Consider the following 27,768-nt stretch of genomic DNA (forward strand, 5'->3'; position numbering starts at 1 on the left):
AAATGAGAGGAAGTGCCTCTTATTGGCTGCCCTTTACACGTGGAAAAACATATTGAGTGCCCTCTAGTGGCGCGTTTCCACTACTAAGCTCCGACTACTAAGCTCCCAAATCATAGCTTTCTCATCGACATTATCACGCCTGGGTGTGTGTTTGTGAAACAAATGTCAATAGTTCCCTCTGTGTTTTACTTAATGAAGGTGTTTGTGGAATAAACATTGTAAAGGTTTTATAGTTCCCTGTGTGGTTTTATCATAGAGGTGTGGTTATCATTTTAATTGTCAGTACCATGTCATTAATTACTTTGATCTGGATCTCCTCATAATAACGTAGTGCTAATCTTAATGAGGATGAGGACTATTTCATCATACATGATGCCTCATAGCTTTTTGCGTGCTGGTGGGGCCCCATGTTGTGCAGAATGTGCTCTTTTTATTTTTTCGAGTCCGCCACTGATAAGCAGGTTCTATAAAAGCAGGGAATAACCAAACACTGAATGACCAGAGGAACAATATGTAGTTGTGATTGTGTCTGGTCTCCAGTCTACTATGGATGAGGAGAGAGAGGAGGGGGGTCCTACCTCTAAGACCACTCTGTCTGGGGAACATGGCCGCCAGAGCAAAGCTAAGAGGTAAGAAGAGGATCTCTCACTGTCTGTGACTGTTGTCCATCTCAGAGCTCAGCAGTGATACATCATGACACCATCATTAGTCTGAGTAAAATCTGTGTGTGTGTGTGTGTGTGTGTGTGTGTGTTGAAGCCCAGAGCAGCAGGAGAGAGCAGACTCCCCTGGACCCAGCTGTGTTTCAATGAGGAGTGACCGCTCTATGGATATACCTGTTGTGTTTAAAGATGGACGCCCCTCCAGAGAGGAGAGGTAGGAGTTTCAAACAGACGATGAAAACAGACCACTTGATATCAGACTCTACTGATCAGATGCAACAAGGCAGGAGAAAATTAAATGTTGTGGACCTTCAAACTCTGTTGATTCAATGTTGTCTCTCTAGACATCCTATAATCAGAGTGTTCTTAATAGTGATGTTCCCCTGCTCTTTTTTTGTGTGTGTGTGTTGAAGCCCAGGGCAGCAGGAGGGAGCAGACTCCCCTGGACCCAGCTGTGTCTCCATGAAGAGTGACGACTCTATGGGTCATCCTCCTAACTTTAAAGATGGACGCCCCTCCAGAGAGGAGAGGTAGGAGTTTCAAACAGACGATGAAACAGACCACTTGATATCTGACCCATATCTGAGTTCATCAGAACAGTTTCTCCCCCGGCTTGTCATCAGAATATGGATCAGTTGTTCTTCAGCCTGAGTACTACTGGAGTTGACGTCTTTCAGCAAGAGGACCCTGCTCCTCGTACCTCCAGCTCACTCACTTTCCTCATTCTCATCCTCGTCGTCAATCCGCTTATCCGGGGTCGGGTTGCGGGGGCAGCAGCTCCAGCAGGGGGCCCCAGACTTCCCTTTCCCGGGCCACATTGACCAGCTCTGACGGGGGGATCCCGAGGCGTTCCCAGGCCAGTGTTGAGATATAATCTCTCCACCTAGTCCTGGGTCCTCCCCGAGGTCTCCTCCCCACTGGTCGTGCCTGGAACCCCTCCCTAGGGAGGCGCCCAGTGGGCATCCTTACCGGATGAACCACCTCAACTGACTCCTTTCTAGGCAGAGGAGCAGCGGCTCTAATCCAAGTTCCTCACGGATAAAAGCCTAAAGTACCGTATAGACCCGAGTATGAGACCACCTTGATTACAAGACAACCCCCACTTTTTAAAGACTTATTTTTGGTGAAATCGTTTTTTTATGAAAAAAAAAGAATCATTTGATTTGAAAATCATGATAATTAAAACACAACCTTGTTCAGATCAGAACATCCAGGACGCTCTACTGTCCATCCACTCCCAGAGAGGAGAGATGTGGAGGGGTGTGCGCAGACAGACACTGTGAGAAAAGAACCTCCGCTAAGACCACCCAACCCAAGAGTTCATAGGACAGGAAGTAGGGCTGAACGATTTGGGAAATAATCTAATTTTGATTATTTTGACAATATTGTGATTGCGATTTAATATGCAATTTTTTATTTATTTATTAAGTTCCTTATGTTCTGTATTATTCACTAAAAAAGCAATAAATCATTCTGTAGTATGACCAACACAACATTCAACAGTCAACATATAAACTGCTCTTTCCTTTAGGCCAGGCCGATGTGTTGAGTTGAGTTGATAATATAACATCTTTATTTAACTATTGAATGGTAAAAGAAAAATAAATATAAATCCGACTGATCTCCAGTCAGTAACGGTAACAAATCACCCGACAAAAAAAAGTTTTGTCTTTTTTTTAATCACAGCCTTTGCGATTTGCATATCACGTTCTATTACATCGCGATTTCAATTTCAATTAGATTAATCGTTCAGCCTTAACAGGAAGTGTGTGGAACTGGAACTTAAGCCATCTGCAGTGACGGCAGGAAGCCGTCTGAAATTAAATTCTATGTAAGAAAATAATAAAAGTTATTGATTGATACTATTTCATATATAGAAATAAAGGAACAAAGGAATAAAGGAGTTAGGAGAAATGTTTTTTAACAAATTATTTTATAGCCTGTGCATTTGGTCCAAACATCTCCACAATAATCAGTAATCTCATCTCAACCAGGATAACTGTTATTTGTGTGTGTGTGTGTGTGTGTGTGTGTGTGTGTGTGTGTGTGTGTGTGTGTGTGCGTGCGTGCGTGCGTGCGTGCGTGCGTGCGTGCGTGTGTGTTCTCCACAGACACCAGAGGAGGTCAAAGGTTCCCAGTGGTCCGTCTGTACAGCAGCAGCACACAGAGTTGAAGGTGTGTAAATGTACAACACTTAGTTCAGTCATGAATGACATGTGAACAACATCTCTCCTGGAGCTAACAGTCTCCAGGCTTCCCTCTTCAGACCAGCAGGACGTGAATCCAGGACAGACGCTTCTGATGTCCTCAGTTAGTTCACAGTAAAGTTCTCATTGATGTTTGTTCTGTTCCAGAGGATCAAGGAGAACACACACGCTTTTCTAGACAAGGAGGTGGAGAAGCTCTGGAGGGTTCTCTACCCAGATTACCCACAATGCTCAGAGAGCCAGAGGGAGGAGGAGGAGGAGGTGGATGGTGAGGAAGAGGAGCAGAGGAGGCGCGCCATAGAGGGAGTAAAAGACATCACACTGCTCTGCATGAAGCAGTTGAAGCTGGAGGAGCTGGCCGACACACTGAGGAGCAGTAAGATACTCATTTTGACATCAGATTAGGAAGATACTCTAATTTTTAAAACAGATTTAGATTTATGATCATTCTTTTTTAACAGGGCACTAGGAGTAAAAAACCAGCAGTAATAATTTGATAGATAAATTCTTACTTTGTTTTCTAATGTAGAAACAGTTGCTGCAGAGTGCCAACGTAAAACCAAGTCTCATCTGAAGGAGAAGACCCAGTGTGTGTTTGAGGGAATCGCTAAAGCAGGAGAGTCAAGACCTCTGAATGAGATCTACACAGAGATCTACATCACAGAGAGAGGCAGTGGAGAGGTCAACAAGGAACATGAGGTCAGACTGATTCAAACAGCTTCCAGGAAACCAGCCAGGGAAGAAACACCGATCAAATGTGAAGACATCTTTAAACCCTTACCTGGAAAAGATCAATTAATCAAAACAATAATGACAACTGGAGTGGCCGGCATTGGTAAAACCATCTTAACACACAAGTTCACTCTGGACTGGGCGGAAGGCAAAACCAACCACGACATACACTTCATATTTCCACTCACTTTCAGAGAACTGAATTTGCTGAAAGATAAAAAGTTTAGCTTGGTGGAACTTCTTCATCACTTTTTTATTGAGACTAAAGAAGCAGGAATCTGCAGATACGACCGGTTCCAAGTTGTCTTCATCTTGGATGGTCTGGATGAGTGTCGACTTCCTCTGGACTTCCAGAACAACCCGATCTGGACTGATGTCACAGAGTCCACCTCGGTGGACGTGCTGCTGACAAACCTCATCAGGGGCGACCTGCTTCCATCCACTCGCATCTGGATAACCACACGCCCTGCAGCAGCCAATCAGATCCCTGCTGAGTGTGTTGACATGGTGACAGAGTTGAGAGGGTTCACTGACCCACAGAAGGAGGAGTACTTCAGGAAGAGATTCAGAGACGAGAATATAGCCAGCAAAATAATCTACCACATAAAAGAATCACGAAGCCTCCACATCATGTGTCACGTCCCAGTCTTCTGTTGGATCATTGCTACAGTTCTGGAGGCCTTCTTCAAAACATCACAGGGGGAAGAAGAGATGCCCAAGACCATGACTCAGATGTACAGCCACTTCCTGAGGGTTCAGTCCATACAAGGGGACAGAAAGTATCATGGGAGAGCTGAAACAGATCCACACTGGAGTTCAGAGAGCAGGGAGATCATTGTTTCTCTGGGAAAACTGTCTTTTAACCAGCTGGAGAAAGGTAACCTGATCTTCTATGAGTCAGACCTGGCAGAGTGTGGCATCGATATCAGAGAAGCCTCAGTGTACTCAGGAGTGTTCACCCAGATCTTTAAAGAGGAGTGTGGGCTGTACCAGGACAAGGTGTTCTGCTTTGTCCATCTGAGCATCCAGGAGTTTCTGGCTGCCCTTTATGTCTTTAAGACCTTCATCAACAGTGGTGTCAATCTGCTCTCAGAAGAACAACCAACCTGGTGGTCTATTGTTTTTGAAAAACGATCTGATCTCTTCTACCAGAGTGCTCTGGAAAAGGCCTTACAGAGTGAGAATGGACACCTGGACTTGTTCCTCCGCTTCCTCCTGGGCCTCTCTCTGGAGACCAATCAGAGTCTCCTACAAGGCCTGCTAGGACAGACAATAAGTTTGCAGACCAATCAGAATACAGTGTCTTACATCAAGAAGAGGATAAGTGGAGATCTCTCTCCAGAGCAAAGCATCAATCTGTTCCACTGTCTGAATGAGCTGAACGACCGTTCTCTAGTGGAGGAGATCCAACGGTACCTGACATCAGGAAGACTCTCTGGAGAATCTCTCTCCCCTGCTCAGTGGTCAGCTCTGGTCTTCATCTTACTATCATCAGAAGAGGAGCTGGACGTGTTTGACCTGAAGAAATACTCTGCTTCAGAGGAGGGTCTTCTGAGGCTGCTGCCAGTGGTCAAAGCCTCCAAAACATCTCTGTAGGTTCACTAATAACACAATACACATAATACAATCTAAAAGTTATATCATCATACAAAACATCTCTGTAGTTTAACTTATAACATGTTTTACAAAATATATAACACTAGAATATAAGTTGTAACAATATACAAACCATCTCTGTAGGTTCATTAATAACATGTACTACAATACACAACACAAGTTAAAGGTTACAATAATATACAAAACATTTCTGTATGTGTTCTAAGACCTTGTATTACAACACATGCAACACAATAATACTAGAATAATATAAACATCTACATTACATGTCTGTTGGTCCAGGCATAACAAATATACTCACTTATACAAGTACACAGAGACATAGTTATATGATACAAAGATATTTACTTTGTTAAAAGGTGACATATTATACCACCAGGTGTGAGTGTGATTTTGTGAGAGCCGTTTTGAAAAAAAAAAGGTTAATCACACTCACACCTGGTGGTATAATATGTCACCTTTAAATGATAGCTGAACTGACATATATTAAACCTACTTCATGTTAATAGTGATATAATTTCTGAAGAGTTACGTGTTCCTGTCTGTTTTTGTTTTGTTTAAAGGTTGAATGGCTGTCATCTGTCAAAGAGATGCTGTAAACCTCTGGCCTTAGTTCTCAGCTCCAACTCCTCTAGTCTGAGAGAGCTGGACCTGAGTACCAATGATCTGCAGAATTCAGGAGTGGAGCTGCTCTCTGCTGGACTGGGGAGTCCACACTGTACACTGGAAACTCTCAGGTTAGTTTTAATTAGTTTAGTTTCAGTTCTCAGTGTGCAAAATTACATTTTACCATCAGCAGAGTCTCATCTGATTCTTAAATAGGTAGTTGATGTCCCAAGCCTAGATCAAATCACTGGAATTACGTCACTTAACACATTTAGAGCTGCAGTTATAACCTGAACATTGCAGACTTTATCTACTAATGTAACTAAAAACTGTTCAAGTGTAGAGCCATAAAGTAGAATGACAGACTCTTCTTAAAAAGTTTCTTTGAAGACACGTTTTATGCGGAGATAACATTCGTCAGACACATTTGAGTTATGATTCACATCACACAAGTTTACATAAGTTAAACTTTCAGTTGTTTCATCATTTATGAAACATTAAAGATGTATTATTTATGCATTCAATTCAATTCAATTGTATTTGTATAGCCCTTAATAACAGGTCCAGTCTCTTATGACCCCCCCCCCGACCCTAGCCCCCCAGTGGGCAAGAAAAAACTCCCTTAATGAGCAAGGAAGAAATCCAGAGGAGGAACGCAGAGTGGGTGTCCCTCCTTCAGAGTGGGGGGGGGGGGGGTAGCCTGGCTATTGCCAGACCAAGTCCAACCGTAGATTGCACGTTGGTCTGGTAAGGATGCCTTCATTTTCTCCTGCACAAGAGGCGGGCGTAGTTCAAATGGCTGCAAGCAATTGGCCACCAGCGGGGCTAGCTGGTAGATTAAACTTATACCAAAACCAGTTGGCAGTAAAGAAAATATCCTAATAATCCTAATAATAATCCTTTCTTTGGAGGAATTGCTCAAGGGCAAGTTTCTACTCAGCTTTCAAAGAAAACTTGCCCCTCGGTGCACGGTGGCTGGTCCCCGCGGTGGCCGTGCACCGCCTGAGCTCCCGAACTCCGGCGGTGCACTCCCGCGGGCACGGGGATTGAACACAATACAACAGCCGCGGTGCCCCGAGGCGGCTTTTCTTTCTGTATTCAAGCCGGGAGACCGTGACTGCGGGGACCGGCTGCCGTGCACCGCCTCCGGGAGCTCAGCTCCAGCCGCCGTGGTGCGCGGCTCTTCTTTCTGTATTCAATCGGGTATTCAATTCAAAGAAAACTTGCCCCTGAAAACATTTAAAACAGCAGCGGACAGCTGCATCAACGGGTAGTGGTTGCTCCGCTTCGGCTGCTTGCGACGCTTCTCTGTCGCCATCATGTTTAACCAGCCAACAGCGCGCCAGGTTAAAAAAAACAGCTTGGTGATTGGTGCCAAACGGATTGGGATAGGAAACAGGGGGATTAAACATGTTCCTTTCCATCCCCACTTGCAGGGCGAATTCCAATCGCCGGCAGATGGGGGTGGGGCTACCCAGTCTAGGGGGGGGGGCTCCTTCAGAGTGGGGGGGCCCTCCTTCAGAGTGGGAGGGGGGGTCCCTCCTTCAGAGTGGGAGGTCCCTCCTTCCAGGGATGGTCACGAGTGCAAGGGGGGCCATAATTGACATACATACATACATACATGTGGCGGCTGGTGGTTTTTAAAGTGAGGGAGGAAGGACTGCGCGCTTGGTTGCCATTGGCCTGCTTGAACTCTTAGTGGCGTATGGCATAAGACTCAAGTTGTTTCAGGGTGTTTTGGTGAACTACAAAATAGCAGGGACAATTATGTGTATAAAAATGATACAAATCCACCAGTGGCAGCATTGTACTTTGAAAGCTGGTGGGCAGCATGTCTTGGACTACAAGGGCAGAAGGAAAGGATGCAAAGCCAATTAGTCATATCAGGCCTACTCTTAATTTGTAAAACTAAATTAAAAAAATCTGGGCCTATCATTGCCCTCAATGACTGATGTAATTACTGGTTGTAATTTGGCTATTGGTTTATTTTCAGCTACAATTGTTTTAAGAATTTAAGAAAATTTATATAATTTCTGAAGAGTTACGTGTTCCTGTCTGTTTTTGTTTTGTTTAAAGGTTGAATGGCTGTTATCTGTCAGAGAGATGCTGTAACGCTTTGGCCTCAGTTCTCAGCTCCAACTCCTCTAGTTTGAGAGAGCTGGACCTGAGTAACAATGATGTGGAGGATTCAGGAGTGAAGCTGCTCTCTGCTGGACTGGGCAGTCCACACTGTACACTGGAAACTCTCAGGTCAGTTTACTTAAATATCAGCACACATTCAGATGATTCTTAAATAGTGTAGTAGTTGTCACAAGCATAGAGGTCATAATTGTATTCATGCCACTTAACATACTTGGAAATTCACATGAGAATTAACATTAAATTAACACTGAATTAACATTATTATCTCAGAATTCTGAGATAAGATTTCATGGTAAAAATAAATTCTGTTCTGTTTTTGTGATTAAACGAGATGCCTCCAAATCCCAAGAGAAGCTCTCCCCTCTATGGAGTACAGTAGCTGCTGCTAATCAGCCTTAAAGAACCAGTGAACCCAAAACCACTGCTTCTTTGTTTTAAAGGTCATATGTCTCATATGATCATCAACATAGTAGTGTATCCACTACATAAGCCTTCTAGGCCACTAAGATCCTCTGAGACCAATAGGTTAATTATCCCCAGAGTCAACACGAAACATGGGGAAGCAGGATTTAGTTACTATGCAACAAATAGCTGGGATAAACTCCCTGAGGATTTAAGACTTGCCCCAACTCTGACAGCTTTTAAAACAAGACTGACGACTTTTATGTTTGCTTTAGATTTCTGCTAAATCTTACATCTACAATGCTTCTATTTTATTTTATTTTATTAGTAACTTTGCCTTTATTTTCTCACTTTCTAAAATGCATTTTTTTTATAAATAATTAAATAATAATTAAATCATATGTCTTTACCTCTCTCCGCAAAACACGCCGTGAACATTACACTCTGCTGAACACAGGTTGCGTTCTTTACGTGACGTCAGACCTTTACCGAGGAAGTCTGACGTCATGACGAGGGGCAGGGTGTGTGTGTGGAGCTCTGTCTGGGCGGTGTGTGTGGAGCTCTGTCTGGGAGGTGTGTGTGGAGCTCTGTCTGGGCGGTGTGTGTGTGGAGCTCTGTCTGGGCAGCTGTGTGTGGAGCTCTGTCTGGGCGGTGTGTGTGTGTGGAGCTCTGTCTGGGCGGTGTGTGTGTGGAGCTGTCTGGGCAGCTGTGTGTGGAGCTCTGTCTGGGCGGTGTGTGTGGAGCTCTGTCTGGGCAGCGGTGGACTGCGGTGTCCGCGTAGTTTCATAACCATGGGGATAACTCTTTCCTAAAACTCTCAGCCCGAACACATTTTTTCAAATCACATTGTGTTGGAATTCCATCTGAAACAGTGGGCTCACTGGCTCTTTAAGGGATGAGAGCTTCTCTTGGGATTTTGAGGGATTTCGTTTTTCGTAAACAGATTTTATTATTTTATGCAGTCAAATGTCAAATGAATGCATTACGCTTCCATACATATGATATCTACTAATGACTGTAACTAGAAAGTGTTCGTTTATAGTTAGTAAAGTAGAATAACAGACTCTGCTTAAAAGGGTTCTTTGAACACACACTTTATTGTTAGATAACATTTATCTGACACATTTTAACTTTAGGTTTACATTACAAATGTTTGAATAAGTTAAACTTCCATTATTTAATCATTTATAAAACAATAAATTATGTTTGATTTAAATCTCTTTATTTTGTGCAAAGACTGACTGGCTGTCATCTGTCAGAGAGATGCTGTAAAGCTCTGGCCTCAGTTCTCAGCTCCAACTCCTCTAGTCTGAGAGAGCTGGACCTGAGTACCAATGATCTGCAGGATTCAGGAGTGAAGCTGCTCTCTGCTGGACTGGGAAGTCCACACTGTACACTGGAAACTCTCAGGTCAGTTTTACTCAATGTGCATCATAACATTTTACTATCAGCAGACATTCAGCTGATTCTTAAATAGTGGAGTAGTTGTCACAAGTCTAGACATTATCATTGTATGCATGCCACCTAACATACTTGGAAATTCACTTGAGAAAATAAATTCTGCTCTTGTTTTTCTGAATTAACGACATAATTATCTCGTAATTCTGAGATAAGATTCCATGGCAAAAAAAAAAGTTCTGTTTTTGTGATTTAACGAGATACCTCCAAATCCCAAAAGAAGCTCTCCCCTCTATGGAGTACGGTAGCTGCTGCTAATCAGCCTTATAGAGCCAGTGAACCCAAAAAATTTATTTTGTTTTTAAACGTGGTCATTCGTTTTATTTGATTTTCAATAAAGTAATGTATTAATAATATATTATATAATAAAATTGTATGCAATTTTATCACTGTTACTGAAATGAGTCCCCAATTTAGAGCAAAAAGGGGTAAAATCCTATGTTTTTGCCATTCTCCCCAAAACACTGCGTGAACGTTCCACTCTGCTGAACACAGGTGGCGTTCTTTACGTGACGTCAGACCTTTACCGAGGAAGTCTGACGTCACGACCGAGGGGCACCCCCCTCCTCTGTGAAGCTCCGTCTGAGCAGCTGTTAAGGGGAAGTAGAGCGAGTGGACCCAAATGCTCACACAGAGTGAGGCTGACAGACAGTAAATCAAAGGGTCTTTACTGAGGGACACAAAAATGTAAAGGAGGGACTTGGGGCTTGAAGGCTGGAGGGTAGTCAGACAGGGGAGGGGTCGGTGACAGGAGGGTAGTCAGACAGGGGAGGGGTCGGTGACACTGTACAGGGAGGAGATTGTTAGGGCGAGTGACGGAGCACAAGGACTCAACAATGTAGACACTAGGAGGGGCCAGGGATGAGGTACTGACTGTTAAGTGTGAAACAACGATCTAGCGATGATTGTATACATTTAAAATGTCTTAAATTACATATTCAACTAGGGTTAGTTGTGTGAATATTTTTAATAGACAGTAGTTTAACTGTCTGTTAAAAATGTTCTGAAGAGTAACATGTTCCTGTCTGTTTGTGTGAGTGTAGAGCCCTAAAGTAGAATAACAGACTATTTTTAAAAAGTTTCTTTGAAGACACATTTTCCAGTTATTTCATTATTTATAAAACATTATAGATGTATAATTTATGTATAATTAACAACTAATTAACAACTGCATATTGTTTAAAGGCTGACTGGCTGCCATCTGTCAGAGAGATGCTGTGAAGCTCTGGCCTCAGTTCTCAGCTCTCTCTATGGAGTACGGTAGCTGCTGCTCATCAGCCTTAAAGAACCAGTGAACCCAAAACCACTGCTTCTTTGTTTTAAAGGTCATATGTCTCATATGATCGTTAACATAATAGTGTATGCCATTTTATCACTGTTACTAAAATAAGTCCCCAACTTAGAGAGAAAAGGGGTAAAATCCTATGTCTTTACCTCTCTCCGCAAAGCACGCCGTGAACATTCCACTCTGCTGAACAGAGGTGGCGTTCTTTACGTGACGTCAGACCTTTACCGAGGAAGTCTGATGTCACGACGAGGGGCAGCGGCGGAGCGGTGTGTGTGGACGGGTGGAACTCTGTCTGGACGGTGTGTGTGTGGAGCTCTGTCTGGACGGTGTGTGTGTGGAGCTCTGTCTGGGTGGTGTGTGTGTGGAGCTCTGTCTGGGCGGTGTGTGTGGAGCTCTGTCTGGGCAGCTGTGGACTGTGGTGTCCACGAGACAGTTGGTATTTTCGTAACCATGGGGATAACACGACCCTCTTTCCTAAAACTCTCAGCCCAAACACATTTTTTTAAATCACATCGTGTTGGAATTCCATCTGAAACAGTGGGCTCACTGGCTCTTTAAGGGAATGAGAGCTTCTCTTGGGATTTTGTTAATTAAGAAGTGAATGCATTAATGCATCAAGTGAATGCATTACGCTTCCATAAATATGATATCTACTAATGACTGTAACTAGAAAGTGTTAGTTTATAGTTAGTAAAGTAGAATAACAGACTCTGCTTAAAAGGTTTCTTTGAAGACACACTTTATTGTTAGATAACATTTATCTGACACATTTTAACTTTGGATTTACATTACAAAAGTTTGAATAAGTTAAACTTCCATTATTTAATCATTTATAAAACAATAAATCATGTTTTATTTAAATCTATTTATTTTGTTTAAAGGCTGACTGGCTGTCATCTGTCAGAGAGATGCTGTGAAGCTCTGGCCTCAGTTCTCAGCTCCAACTCCTCTAGTCTGAGAGAGCTGGACCTGAGAACCAATGATCTGCAGGATTCAGGAGTGAAGCTGCTCTCTGCTGGACTGGGAAGTCCACACTGTACACTGGAAACTCTCAGGTCATCTTTAGTAAATGTGCAAAAACAATTAAACTAGTTGTGGTATGAAATGTCAGTTTTACATAATGTGCAAACAGTTACGCCACACTGTTCCATATTAGAAGACATTTGACCGATATCAAGTCGCCATTTTTGTTGATATAATAATATTAAAGTTGATATAATGGACGTTATCAAGACATTTTTACACAATGGTTCAACATGTGTTGAACGTGTGCGTGTGTATGTGTGTGTGTGCGTGTGTAGGTTGTCTGGCTGCCTGGTCACACTGGAAGGCTGTGCTTTTCTGGCCTCAGCTCTGAGCTCCAACCCCTCCCATCTGAGAGAGCTGGACCTGAGCTACAATCACCCAGGAGACTCAGGAGCTGCGCTGCTCTCTGCTGGACTGGAGGATCCACGCTGGAGACTGCACACTCTCAGGTATGGAGAGGACAGCTCACCACTCAGTGACAATGTCTCCTACAAGGATCAGTGGACCATGTTACCGTTATATAACTAGATAATGTGCTCTCATTTAGAGACAACAGTTATGTTAATGTTTCAGTTATTGTAGGCAAAATGCTGCTCTCTTTGTTAACATGTGAATAATGTTTCCCTGTCTAAAGACAACATGCTGCTCTCTCTCTGTTAACATGTGAATAATGTTTCCCTGTCTAAAGACAACATGCTGCTCTCTCTTTGTTAACATGTGAATAATGTTTCCCTGTCTAAAGACAACATGCTGCTCTCTCTTTGTCTCCCCAGTGTGGAGCACGGTGGAGAGTGGAGGATGAAACCAGCTCCACAGAGATGTAAGTGTCTGTTTAGTTTGATTCATCTCAACACACACTAACTATAGAGCTGGAAAGTCCATCCACACAGCAGGAGGTGACGTCGGTTCAGTCAAATCATCCTGGGAATGAAGATGATGGTGGACATCACCTTCATCAAACTGTTGATGTATAATAATTATATTCTACAATAATCTATATTTCGTTCTCGTTTGATATTTGCTTCCTAGTGAATGTTACGCAGTATTAAGAAATATTAACCCTGAGCGGCCAGCCGTACGAGGGCTGAAACGTGTGCGAGATTGACCCCCGTGTGCAGGGTTCTAAATTAACTTTTTTGACTTTTTGTATTAAATTAACTTTTTTGATTACCAGCCAATTGGGCTGGTAACTTTCTAAAGTTACCAGCCAATCAGAATTTCCACTAGCCAAATATTTAATTGATATTTGTTGTTGATATTCTCAATGTCATCCCCTGCCTCCTTCCCCTTCTCGCCCCCAGATGTCTGTCCAACCAACCACCGCCGCGTTTAGTTTAACGCAGTGGTTCTCTAACTTTTTCGGTCATCCCCCACTTTGGACAAGGGGGGATTTTCAAGCCCCACCTGCCCCATCGCCCCAACACAATGCTAATGAAATATGCCAAGCTTAACATTTCCAAATTTATTGAAGTAACATCAAGTTACATCATGTTGTATCTAAATTCTAACTAAATAACATCAAATAACAGCAAGTTCAACAATAAAGAAAATAAAAGTGCAGCTGTGTTATAACTTGCATCAAGTTCAAAAATAGAGAAAATAAAAGTGCAGCTGAAAGAAAAAAGAGCGAGACTTCTCCGGTGCTGGATCTGATATTCAGGAGCGGAGGAGTCAACTAAAACCGTCCACAGTGGATGATGTGCTTTTTTGCACGGCAATCTAAAGCACCACGCCAAACACCTATAGTGTAATTCCCCGGCGTTCCATCTTATGTGTCTAATTTTCCTTTTGGTGCGGGTCGGGCGTTGGTATCAATTTATAGCGGGTCTGGTCGGGTGCGGAATGTAATTTGCGCTACTGTCGGAACACGGGTCGGATGTGGTTTTAAGTTTTGCGGGTAAGGACGGGTGCAGGTTTGCAAATAAGAGCCGTGCAGGACTCTGCTCTGCTCATCTCTCTCCACTCCGCTCTGCCTCTGGCTCACACACACTCTGCCCCGGCCCCGCTCTTCCACCACTCTCGTCACTTTTGTAAATCCCCTTCAGAGCGAAACATGCATTTGCAACATCTTGCTCCGACTGTTTTTGACTGACTAATTTTAAAATGTTTAGCTACCCTGGCCTACACCCAAATTTAAGATTGATTTTTGATTTAGGATTTTAGCACAGCGACGCGGCGCCCCCGATATAGAATGACCAGTTGGAGCGCGGCGACGGCACCTATTTTATTGCATGAACAAATATTGATACATATCTTATATCGACATTCTGCTTGAAAATAGGAGATATGACTTTTGGCCCATATCGCCCAGCCCTACTGTCAAGCTTTCGCTCCTACCATAAGAAACATGGAGTTTTCAGTGACACTTCCTCCCGTTTGTCGCGCCCCACCTGCACGTCTCTATTCCCCACCAGTGGGGCGCGCCCCACACAACATCACGTAGCATCACGACAGTGCTCATGGGAAATGTAGTCAGTACTGCCCAGGGAGCGAGAACAGTACGACAATTCACCATGACGTCACGATTCGTTCTTCCGGGTGGCAAAAGCCGAAGCGTTCTCCGATGGCACCACTAGTAAACAAACCCTTCCATGTCATTTGACCAGGGCAGAGCGATCCAGAAAACAGAGTCAATGGCTTGAATGCATGATTTTCTTATTGCGGGGTGCTACAGGACGTCTCATTAATATATATAAATATAACTTATATTATATTATATTAATATTGTTTACGTCATCGTTTCAACTTCAGATCAACAATGGTTTGCTATGTAATGTAATGTATGCTATGTAACTATGTTCACAGTAGCCGGCTGGATGGCTTCAGGTCAGTGGCAGCCGCTCGCGTTCTGCCACCCGGAAGTGTCCTTACGGCTATTGTTTACTAACATTCTGAAGTGTCCTTACGGCTATTGTTTACTAACATTCTGAAGTGTCCTTACGGCTATTGTTTACTAACATTCTGAAGTGTCCTTACGGCTATTGTTTACTAACATTCTGAAGTGTCCTTACGGCTATTGTTTACTAACATTCTGAAGTGTCCTTACGGCTATTGTTTACTAACATTCTGAAGTGTCCTTACGGCTATTGTTTACAAACATTCTGAAGTGTCCTTACGGCTATTGTTTACAAACATTCTGAAGTGTCCTTACGGCTATTGTTTACTAACATTCTGAAGTGTCCTTACGGCTATTGTTTACAAACATTCTGAAGTGTCCTTACGGCTATTGTTTACAAACATTCTGAAATGCCGTGTAGAGTGGCTCTGAGATTGCCTCATGCATCACCGGCCAAACTGGCGTAAAGTAAGTTTTTATGAACACCCGCCAAAATGATTTTTAACCCGATATGATTTGTAGCTCCGATGCTATGTGTGAGGGCCGCCCAGCGAGGACCCCCCCCCCCCCCCAGGCCCAGACAGGACCAGTGCTTTAGTAGATCTAAGGCCCAGACAGGACCAGTGCTTTAGTAGATCTAAGGCCCAGACAGGACCAGTGCTTTAGTAGATCTAAGGCCCAGACAGGACACCCCGAGTGCTTTTCATTCAGGGAAACACAAGGAAGGTCTTACATTGTTTAGGAGATAAGGTAGGATATAATAATAACGACAATATCCGATGTCCCGCCCACAATCAGGACGGCGGCGGGAACAACCAGCCTGTAGGGAACAGAGAGCGGAGGACTGTTAAGGGCTGGTTATGGTCCCACGTTCACGCAACGCAAGGGGGTGACGGACCCCTTACGTCCTTGCGGACCCTCCTTGCGTCCACCGCGAGGGCCTGACGTGCGCCTCCCAAAAATTGTAACCTTCCGTCGAGGCGACGAAGCCGCAAGGGCTGTGATTGGTCCGCTCACTAAAACCCGACGCAGGACCAGAAAGGTTCACGACTGCGGGGTCGTTGCGTCGACGTGGAACCATAAAGAGCCCTTTAGTCTGCCCTATAATAACGGAACAGCCCCTCATAGTGTCGCAGTACGGTATACCGATACTGAAACCGTGTCACAATAGCCGCCATTTAAACGCTACCATACCGCATGTTATTAATAGTGCTACTCTAACAGTGAGTGTGTTAAAGGGGACATATTATGAAAACAACACTTTTCCTGGGATTTGGGCTGTTGTTTTGGGTCTCTGGTGCTGCCACACGCATACAAACTTTGAAATAAGTCTGTACATGCTTTTTTGAGTGAGATATGCATTTCTGAAAGTACCCCGCCTACAGTTACCAAACGAGTGAGTCAGTTTCGGCGCCCCCTCCTACGCAGGAGGGGGGGGGGGGTACATTTGCATATTACCACCCACTTCCCCACCCCCCTCCAATCAGAGCATAGATACGATTTTGTGGACCTGGACCAGCGGACGAGCGCTGGGCGGAGATGTTCGCGCATTTCAGAAGCAGGGAGCTTCCATACAGAAATAGATGTGACCGCCTGGCAGGGAGAAGCTCCCCCGCCGGAGCTCCCGGACTGCCGCCAGAACTCCGGCGGCAGTCCGGCAGCCCCGCTCCGGGAGTACGGCGGGGGAGCTTCGGCGGCAGTCCGGCAGCTCAGCTCCGGGAGCACAATCCCTTTCTCCTCCATGTTGCGGTTCAATCCGGACTTCAGAGAGTCAAAGCCAAAGTCCCTTTCCCCCAATTCTTCTGAACCATGGCCGAGATAACCCCCACTACGAGTCTTTACTTGTTGTGGAAGTACCAGAGACGTCAGACGCAGTCTTTATGATTCATAATATCATCAGAGGCGCACATAGCTTTTGGACGTGATGTTAGATATTATATTATATAGATACCTATATATATTAAAAAAAAAAAAAAAACATGTTTTCTGGAACTCATATGCTATGTTTACTTGTTGAGAAATCACCATAATATGTCCTCTTTAAGACCTCGTTCCTATAAGTTGCTTGGATGTGCGACCGCGGGACTGTGTGTGTGTGTGTGTGTGTGTGTGTGTGTGTGTGCGTGTGCGTGCGTGTGTGCAGTGTTTTGTGGTCATCAGTTATTATTTTCTCTTATATGGAGAGAAAATCAACAACCCCCCTGTCAACAACCCTGTGATCGTCCCCCCCGTCAACAATCCCGATCGCGCGGGAGGGGGGGGGGGGGGCGCTCGGGCGGAGTCTAGCCTAGGGCACAATTCAGTGTAGAACCGGCCCTGGTAACGGTGTCTTGTTCTCCCCTCAGATGCCTGTGAACTCACACTGGACCCAAACACAGCCCACCCACGACTCTCTCTGTCTGAGGACAATAGAAAGGTGACGAATGTTAAAGAGCGGCAGCCGTATCCTGATCACCCAGAGAGATTTGACTACTGGCTCCAGGTGTTGGGAAGAGAGGGTCTGACTGGTCGCTGTTACTGGGAGGTAGAGAGGGAAGGAGGTGTTATGATAGGAGTGACATACAGAGGAATCACAAGAAGAGGAGATGTTGATGACAGCTGGATTGGAGGGAACAACAAGTCCTGGAGTCTTTGGTGTAATGATGATGGTTACTATGCCGAGTACAACAATATAACAACAGACATCCGTCTCCCCCCCGCTGGCTCTAACAGAGTAGGAGTGTATCTGGCCCGGCCTGCTGGCACTCTGTCCTTCTACAGAGTGTCCCCAGGTGGAGGAGGGTCCTCAGACACACTGACACACATCCACACCTTCAGGACCTCCTTCACCCAGGAGGACCTCCTCCCTGGGTTTGGGTTTTTAGATGATGGTACCTCATTCTCTCTGAGTCAGTTGTATTGACACACACACACACACACACACACGTTCTGTTGTTTCTTTTAACTCCAAAACTTTTTTTATGCAATAGGGAATTCATTATCCTCAATATCATATCTTTGGCTTCCTCTACAGTTATTAAAAATCTTATGCATTGAGCTTCCTCTACAGTTAGAAAGATTAATTGTTCAGATGAGGAGAGTTTGATGATGAAAGCTATTTTAAAAAGGTGTGTTTTCAGTGATGCTTATCACTATATTACATTTCTATCTTTAGTGATCGCTCTATTGGTAAATTCTGTAGTATATTTGTATCAAACACTTTATCATTCTTGTACAAACACAGTCAAGTTACTTTATATTATGTTGATGTTGATTTGATTTATGACGATGATTTAAACAGTCCTTAACTTGACTGAAACAAGCAGAGTCATGGATCGGGATAGATAGTGTATTAAATGTACTGGGGTTATGAATCTGGATAGATAGTGTATTAAATGTACTGGGGTTATGAATCTGGATAGATAGTGTATTAAATGTGTTTTTTTAAAGAGTAATTTATTGTTCAAGCTACAAAAACAAATAATCATGTTTAAATGAATGATGTTTGTATGTAGTTTTTAAAACAGAAATAAAATAAAGTTGGTGTATATAACCGAGTATGGCCACTAGATGGTAGTGTTTCTACTTTATTCTAATTTTATGAATTCTGAATTGTGAACACTTTTGAAATGAAAACTAACGATTGTTAACCTATTAGGTATTGATCAAGACCGGAAGAAAATAAATGAAACAATTAAATTTATCAAATCTATGACATTAATAATGTCAAAAATGAATAATGTATAAATACAGAAATAAGAGATGTGTATTCTGTCGTCTCCTGGTCCTTCTTTAGTGGTCAGTTTATAAATCCTCTGCATGGAGGGTCACTTTACAGGTGTCTCTGTGACTGAACACAGCGCTGTGTGAGTATGAATCCAACATGGAGACATTTACCAACATTTACCACCGCCTGTCTCCTTATAAATAATCTTCTAATATTGTGGCGAGCGGCACGGGAAGGACGAGACGGGAGCCCAGGTTAAGCAATCAATCAACTTCCGCGCCCCATACACCGCTCAGCAACGGGAGTTGTCTTTATTAACACACACACACACCACAGAAAACATGGCACACCTGGCCAACATGAACAGCACTCTCACTCATGGTGTTAGGCTACAAAACTAAAATGTCCTAAACCCATTGTCCCAGTGTGCTTTGCGGCTTTGCGGCACCTGGAACACGGCGACCACGCCAACGGTCGCCACAATATAATAATCTTATAAATAAAAAAAATCACAATCCACGACAAAAACATCACATACGCCATTACATGCTCCGAATGCCACATCATATATGTCGGCGAAACAAAGCACACAATACTCACTCGACTCAAACAACATTTATATAACATACACAGAGGTACATCCAACACAAGACTGGTGGAACATTTCCAAACACACCCCATTACCTCATCATTCATCACTGGGCTGCAGATGAAGGCGTGCTGGTCGGACAGACAGAGGAAGGCGGCGGAGCGTAGATGGATAGCCAAACTAAAAACACTTACCCCCTTGGGCCTGAACGTCAGGGAGTAGGGACCGCGCCGGGCCGCTGCTGTGGGCGCTGGGAGAACCCGGGACTCCTCCTTGGGGCTCCCTGCATGGCACCGGGTCCACAGTGTGCGTTTTAAAATGTTGCATGTTTTTATTACTGGGTGTTCTTTTTTACCATGATTTTATTTAGGCCTCCAGTTTTACAAGTTCCAAATTCTGTTGGAGGCCTCTCGACCCTATTTTTATTCTTTCCATTTTACTTACCTATTTATTTATTTATTTATGTATTTATTAATTTTCTTACCTTGGCACTTATTTTAGCACTTTTTATCTTTTATCCACGTGTTTCTGCATTTTATATCTATTTATATATTATTATCTTTACATATATATATATATATATATATGTAAATGAATATGAAATGAAATGTTATGTATAATATGTATATGAAATGTTGTCCTCGTTTCAAATAAAGCCACTGTCTGTTGCAGTTTGGTGCAGTCTGTGCATTTCCCATGTCTCTGTGCCTGAGACATCCGAGTACAGAGGCATGTTGGCGATAGGACAGAACGGAAACAAACTACATATTCTTAAGTATTATGATCATGAAATAAAATAAAATAAAGTAGACCTGAACGATGAATTAGGTAGTTTTCGCCACTGCCTAGCAGAGCTTCGGGAAACAAGACCTCTCTCCCTGCTGCCTCTCAAATAACGATTGTGCAGCTCCACAACACCACGCATAGACAGCCAGAGGGCAGCCAGAGGGCCGTCACACTGGAGAGGCAGAGGGCCGTCACACTGGAGAGGGCCCAGAGAGGCTGGCCAGAGGTACGGCTATGGCTGGAGGGGGGACCAGGACCTGGACTCGGGACCTGGAGCAGTGGATGGACCGGGACCTGGAGCAGTGGGGTCTAACCCACCTGTTTTTGCGCAGACCGCTGCGTGTTTGTTGGTGCTTTTGTTAATGCAGTTACTAAGTTAGTAGCAGTGTACATTTGCACTATGTCTAATTCACTGGTCTGTCTGTTGTAGCGTGATGCGGTGACTGCGGTGCCTGGACTCTCCTCATGGTTAACCCCGCCGGGCCCCGCCCCCGCCCCCGCCCTCGCAGGAGCAGGGGTCCGAGAAGTCCCCCTCGGGGTCCGACATGCGGTGGTGCAGCATGCTGTCGGCCAGCCACATGCAGCTGACCCGCCGCACGCCGCCGCCCACCGCGTCCGGCGCGTCCTGGCACCGGCCCCTCCAATTGGCCTAGGGGTAGAACGTCTCGCCGCAGTGTTCGCACTGAGCATGCCCGGAGCGGCCCGCCTTCCCGCCCTTCATCCCCCCCCCCCCCCGCCGCCGCCGCCGCCGTCCTCGTCAGAGGGGGAGGAGCCGGGGAGGAAGGGGCGTGGCTGGGCGGAGACCACGCCCGAGAAGCCCCGGGCGTGGCCGGGGGCCCACGGGGCCGTCGGGGGGGTATGATATCTCACCCTTAAATAAACGGGCTCCCCCTCAACAGGGGGTCTGTGCGCGGCCAGGGGGCTGAACCCTTGTGTCCCCGTCCCTCATGGGGTCCCATCCCAGACTCCAGCTCGGTGTTCAGACGTCAGCGCTCTGTCAGCGCTCAGCAGCCTCTGTGCAGAGCGCTGAACCCACAGCGTGAACCCTGCTCTGAGTCGGCCTCGCTGTCTTCAGCCTCATTCCTGCATCTGAAACGTAGAAATGATTCCCGCAAAGAAAACAGACACGCTGTGTGTGTCATCGTTGTGTACCAGGTAGGCCTCATTAAACATGTTGGAAATGACCTGTAATTCACCACTATACCATCACATGTTTGATGGAGAATGAGAATGTATGAATGTATTTTTCTATCAGTCAAAAATAAAGAAGAAGATAAATCTATCTAAGCTGGGGGTCTCATGAACACTCATGATTTCAGTCGCACACTGTTGACACAACGTGTGCATCGTCATGTTGTACCAGTTTAAAGAGGACCAGAGTGAGAGCAGGTCCTGTGTCTCTGGGTCGTCCTTCCCTCGTCGTAGACAACCACACAAGTCTGCGGACAAACACAACCAGTGACACATGACATATTACTATGAGACAACGGGGTGAATAACACGGGACAACGGGAGAAACCAGGAGACAAATGCACGCATTCACTGTTTTAGAGACATGTGTTTTTTGGGGGCTGCGTTCCAACAGTGACCGCTAGGGGGAGACAAACACACAACGGTCAACGTACGGCCTTTCTCCTTGTAAAGCCTGATAATGGAATGATAAAATGCGAGATATAGACATCAAACCTCTAGTTCTTTAGATTGGGAAATCATCAACGCGTTATATTAATCCTAATGGGGGGCAGTCATTACATCACGCACAGATTCACAAATTAATTTATTGTGGGGCCAAGAACAAAGCCCCAAAACACTGTCTCGAAAACAGTTAATGCGTCCGTGGCCTACTGGTTAAAGAGTTGGACCAGTAACAGAGTCTCACTCTGGCCAAAAAAAAAGTTGGCAACCCTTTGAATGTAAAGTTCATATTTTTGTGTTTCACTGTTCTTTGTTGAATTGTGTCTCTTCTGGTTGTTGTAGTTTCACTTAAAAACACGTCATTCTGGATCCTTCTTGTGCGGCAGCCATCTTAGGTTGTAGTTTTTAAGTAGCCACCTAATAATGATTGAATAATATAATTCTTTATTGTCATTGCACAGGATACAATGAAATTGGATGGCAGTCCTCTTGGTGCTTATAGTTGTAAAAAGAATATAAAACAATACAAAACAATACAATGTCCAGCTATACACAGAAAACCCCTCCCACACCCCCACACACACATTGGCATACATCCTCCAGTGCATTAAAGTGACAGTGAGGTAGCGTTGAAAAGAGGATGTACATCCTCCAATGACACGCCCTCTTGTGATGTCACCGTCTCTCAACACCTACAAAACGTCTTGTAGGAGTGAGGGGACTGTGACATCACAAGAGGGCGTGTTACTGGCACCTCTTGATGCCAACAAAACCGTTCCTAACGAGAGGAGATATGTGTTATTTAAATGAGTTTGGCTGCCAGTCAGGAGAAGGCCTCACCAGGAAATAGCTGCTGCTGGAACCGCCCTAACGACCGACTGACACCATGAGACACATCTTCATCAGGGAGAAACCTACTCCAGCCTTAAGATACAGACCAGCACATATGAATCAGAGTGGACTGCATGGACCTGCCACCCTTATGGACCCTTTATTACATTATTGAATACATTCACTTATTATAATAATAATAATTATGATAATTTAACATCATCATTTATTTATTTATTACAATTCTCTTTTTCTGTCCAGTTTTTTTCCTTGCTCACTCTTAAAATTGAGCAGAAACCGTGAAGAAGCTGAGATCTAAATCAGTATAAACCTGTACTGTTTTAACCTTCTGTGTTTAAAATGCTTTTCCAATGAAAACACATTAAGGTGAAGGTCAGCTAATGTGAAGGTTAGCTGACCTTCACATTAAGGTGAAGGTCAGCCACCGTCTCGCTGTGTTTGAGCTCAACAGAGTGATGTTATGAATGGAGGCGCGGCCGCCACAGGTTTGGTATAAGGAAGAAAACGTGTGGTGATGATTTGATCTTTGTGAGATTGTACTGATCACCTGGAGCACAGGAGAGGCCTTCTCTAGGTCACGTGTTTCTATTCTCTACATTATCTACATTTCTCTCTTCATGGAAATCATGGGAACACTTTACAATAAGGGTGCATTAATTAACCATTAATTAACATTAGTTAATGCAGTCATGAGCATTAACAGTTAATGAATAGTAATCATTTAATTATGGTGTTCATGTTTACTAACAATGTCCATAGGAACTAAATACACATGTGAGCAATGTGTATTTAGTTCCCCATGCTATAATAATGGTTATTACTGCATTTACTAATGTGAATTAATAGTTACTATACCATTAGTTAAATGTTAGTTAATTCACTAATGTTAATGAATGTTTCATTAATGTATGGTAAAGTGTTCATGAAGTCCTGGTATTAATTTTCTGTAACTGAGGAGGACGTGTGAGGCGATGCATCAGAGTGTCTCTACCTGCTGTTTGAACCATCAAGTGTCTCTTTGTATTTCTCTGAGCTTCTAGACATCACAGCTCTGTCCATCGTTCCTATTTTAATAAAGTGGTTATTCTTCATCACTGAGTGAAGTTATGGAACAGCAGCCAATAAGAGGTTAGTGTGACAGGAGTTTAAACTGGGAGGGGAACTGGTCCAACTGGTTGGTTCACAACATCATTCTTTCCTTGTTGTTGTCTTGGACGGTTTGGTGCTGAGCTCTTCATTACAGCAGGGAGAAGACGAGGTACTGTAGTCACCACGCTCCGTCAAATCATAATTCATAGGTTATATTTATGAAAACATAATGTAATGTAATGTTACTGCTTTGTAAACTTTGGTCTACTTGACACGTCACATTGTTAATTAATTGGTTTGTATGTCGACATTTACTTGCATGAAAACTGTATTCAGCTTTATTCAAACTATTCATCAAATAAGGATTTGAATATTATGTTTAATTAATACATTAATACTATTACGACTTACGAATAATTATTATAATACATTTATAAGTATTTTGTTTAAATTGTATTGTTATTATGATATCTGTTACAATTATTATTATTATTGAGTCATTATTATATATGTTTATATTATTATTATTAATATTATAATGATCATTTCAATTGTATTATTAATCTCATTGTCAGTATTGTCATTGTGCGTGAGGAAGAGGGCCAGATCTGGGGATGGGGGTGTGGTCTAAACGTCAAGAGGAAGTCAGTAAAGCCATTTTTACCTACAAGCTCCACAAGAGGCCTAAGTCATTTGAATGAGAGGCGAAATGTATCCTATTTTTATGAAATGCCAGTGTTTCTCAACCAAATGACTTGGGGTTCAAATGAGTTTATTACAGTATAGATGCAGACAAAAGACAATTTGGATGGATGTGTAGGCCATCTATCTTTTGAAAATTGCACAAGTTCAAGTTTATTTTGTAGGTTATACTGCAGCATACAGTACAATGTGCATTGACATTCAGTAAGTCAGTAAAAAAATATAACAAAAAAAAACAGAGAGAGAGAGAGAGAGAGAGAGAGAGAGAGAGAGGGGGGGGGGGGGACAGGGGGGGAGGGAGAGAGAGAGAGAGAGAGAGAGAGAGAGAGAGAGAGAGGGAGACAGGGGGGGAGGGAGAGAGAGAGAGAGAGAGAATATGTAGTCCATTGTAGTTCTGTACTCCCAGTTGACACCTGAGTTTTTGCCATTTAGGCCGACAGGCTGTGCTTCCAGGACAAGCCAGACAAGACAAGACAAGACAAGACATGCCAGTGTTTCTCAACCAAATGACTTGGGTTTCAAATGAGTTTATTACAGTATAGATGCAGACAAAAGACAATTTGGATGGATGTGTAGGCCATCTATCATCTATCTGTCTGTGTGTCTGTGTGTCTGTGTGTCTGTCTGTCTGTCTAGCTGTCTGTGTGTCTGTCTAGCTGTCTATCTGTCTGTGTGTCTATATATCTATCTATATCTACCTATAGATATCAATCTTATTCACTTCAGAATGTCCCCTTGCGACCTCTGCTGACAGAAAAAGAATTGCATCCTTGGACAAAAAACAATTACACAGGAATACATCAAAAATGCTCTATAATAGCTTATCCCCGTCTGATTTAGAAAATGTATGAACACAGGGTGGTACAACAGACATATTTTGGGAAAGTCAAGAAAGTAGGGATTTGGACCGACCACCCCCCCTCGTGCCTCAATGGTTGAAAAAGCGCGCTAAATTGCCCTCAATAGTGACGAAAATGAGAGGAAGGGCCTTATTGGCTGCCCTTTACACGTGCAAAAAATGATTGGGTGCCCTCTAGGGTGCCCCTTCATACAATAAGTGATGATGATGTGCCCTCTAGAGCAACGTGCCTTAATGAGGGCCCTGCTAGTGCCCTTCTGCCCGTCCGGTGCCTCCATGGTTGAAGAAGTGTTGCTAAAGTGCCCTCTACAGGGGTGACAACGAGAGGAAGGGCCTTATTGGCTGCCCTTTACACGTGCAAAAACATATTGAGTGCCCTTGTTGGGAAAAACAGTCTGTCTAGTTACTTGACCAGATAAAATGAGACAGAGAGGTAATAAAGTCTGTCAGCACGAGGGCCTCGGATTTATTGAGTAAAGTGGCAAAGGTAATACTGATTCATAAAGCGTGAGAGATTGAATATTCTACGTCCCCTAACAGCGCTGAGGTCGTCCGGAGCTTCGCCTCCGTGGAAGTTCTGCTTCAGAAGAGCCCCCGTGATCCGGTGCATGTGAAACTTATAGTATCTTTCCTAGCCAGGTGTGTGTGTGTTAGACTTTGTGTGGGTTATCGAGGGTTCTCTTGTCTCTGAGCCTCCGGGTTGTGTTGTCTTTCTGTGTGATATGTGTGTCCTCGCCATCCAGCTGTGGCAGAGTATTCTCCGCAGACTGATAGGAGGGCTCGAGGGTCATCTTGACCCTCTTGAATGTGTGGTGTGTTGTGTTCGTTAAGTTTGGACCCAGAGTTGACTATATTCGTAATGTAATGTGTCCGTTAGGTTATTTTTGCCCATCACCCTCTAGTGGCGCGTTTCCACTACTAAGCTCCGACTGCTAAGCTCCCAAATCATAGCTTTGTCATGGACATTATCACGCCTGGGTGTGTGTTTGTGGAACAAATGTTAGTAGTTCCCTCTGTGTTTTACTTAATGAAGGTGTTTGTGGAATAAACATTGTAAAGGTTTTATAGTTCCCTGTGTGGTTTTATCATAGAGGTGTGGTTATCATTTTAATTGTCAGTACCATGTCATTAATTACTTTGATCTGGATCTCCTCATAATAACGTAGTGCTAATCTTAATGAGGGCGAGGACTATTTCATCATACATGATGCCTCATAGCTTTTTGCACGCTGGTGGGGCCCCATGTTGTGCAGAATGCGCCCTTTTTATTTTTTCGCCCCTGCCCTTCAAACTGTCTGAGTCCACCACTGATAAGCAGGTTCTATAAAAGCAGGGAATAACCAAACGCTGAATGACCAGAGGAACAATATGTAGTTGTGTTTGTGTCCAGGTCTCCAGTCTACTATGGATGAGGAGAGAGAGGAGAGAGAGGAGGGGGGTCCTACCTCTAAGACCACTCTGTCTGGGGAACATGGCCACCAGAGCAAAGCTAAGAGGTAAGAAGAGGATCTCTCACTGTCTGTGACTGTTGTCCATCTCAGAGCTCAGCAGTGATACATCATGACACCATCTTTAGTCTGAGTAAAAGCTGTATGTGTGTGTGTGTGTGTGTGTGTGTGTGTGTGTGTGTGTGTGTGTGTGTGTGTGTATGTGTGTGTGTGTGTGTGTGTGTGTTGAAGCCCAGAGCAGCAGCAGAGAGCAGACTCCCCTGGACCCAGCTGTGTCTCCATGAAGAGTGACCGCTCTATGGGTCTACCTGTTAAGTTTAAAGATGGACGCCCCTCCAGAGAGGAGAGGTAGGAGTTTCAAACAGACGATGAAAACTGACCACTTGATATCAGACTCTACTGATCAGATGCAACAAGGCAGGAGAAAATTAAATGTTGTGGACCTTCAAACTCTGTTGATTCAGTGTTGTCTTTCTGGACATCCAATAATCAGAGTGTTCTTAATAGTGATGTTCCCCTGCTCTTTTTGTGTGTGTGTGTGTGTGTGTGTGTGTGTGTGTGTGTGTGTGTGTGTGTTGAAGCCCAGAGCAGCAGGAGGGAGCAGACTCCCCTGGACCCAGCTGTGTCTCCATGAAGAGTGACCACTCTATGGTTCTACCTGTTGTGTTTAAAGATGGACGCCCCTCCAGAGAGGAGAGGTAGGAGTTTCAAACAGACGATGAAACAGACCACTTGATATCTGACCCATATCTGAGTTCATCAGAACTGTTTCTCCCCCGGCTTGTCATCAGAATATGGATCAGTTGTTCTTCAGCCTGAGTACTACTGGAGTTGACGTCTTTCAGCAAGAGGACCCTGCTCCTCGTACCTCCAGCTCACTCACTTTCCTCATTCTCATCCTCGTCGTCAATCCGCTTATCTGGGGTCGGGTCGCGGGGGCAGCAGCTCCAGCAGGGGGCCCCAGACTTCCCTTTCCCAGGGGCCACATTGACCAGTCCTGATGGGGGATCCCGAGGCGTTCCCAGGCCAGTGTTGAGATATAATCCCTCCACCTAGTCCTGGGTCTTCCCCGAGGTCTCCTCCCTACTGGTGGTGCCTGGAACCCCTTCCTAGGGAGGCGTCCAGTG

At 44.2% G+C, this 27,768-nt stretch overlaps 1 protein-coding gene across 2 annotated transcripts; it reads left to right on the forward strand.

Moving 5' to 3' along the window:
• Positions 1–446: 446 nt before the first annotated feature.
• LOC311350524 (protein NLRC3-like) lies at positions 447–27,719 on the forward strand. 2 transcript variants are annotated; one of them, XM_084470560.1, is made up of 10 exons: positions 447–629; positions 759–875; positions 1,075–1,191; positions 2,773–2,836; positions 3,016–3,244; positions 3,398–5,192; positions 11,995–12,168; positions 12,415–12,588; positions 12,913–12,959; positions 17,321–18,094. In XM_084470560.1, exons 1-10 carry the CDS (start codon positions 547–549, stop codon positions 17,875–17,877), a joined length of 3,357 nt encoding a protein of 1,118 aa, XP_084326686.1. In that variant the 5' UTR covers positions 447–546; the 3' UTR covers positions 17,878–18,094. The 2 variants fall into 2 exon arrangements, 1 of the variants encoding a protein (XP_084326686.1); XR_014636663.1 differs by lacking the exons at positions 759–875; positions 1,075–1,191; positions 2,773–2,836; ... (4 more) ...; positions 12,913–12,959; positions 17,321–18,094 and adding exons at positions 26,873–26,989; positions 27,223–27,719 and having other exon boundaries at positions 494–629.
• Positions 27,720–27,768: the final 49 nt, after the last annotated feature.

Source organism: Micromesistius poutassou, assembly GCF_964030765.1.
Source record: "Micromesistius poutassou genome assembly, chromosome: 7".
NCBI lineage: Eukaryota > Metazoa > Chordata > Actinopteri > Gadiformes > Gadidae > Micromesistius > Micromesistius poutassou.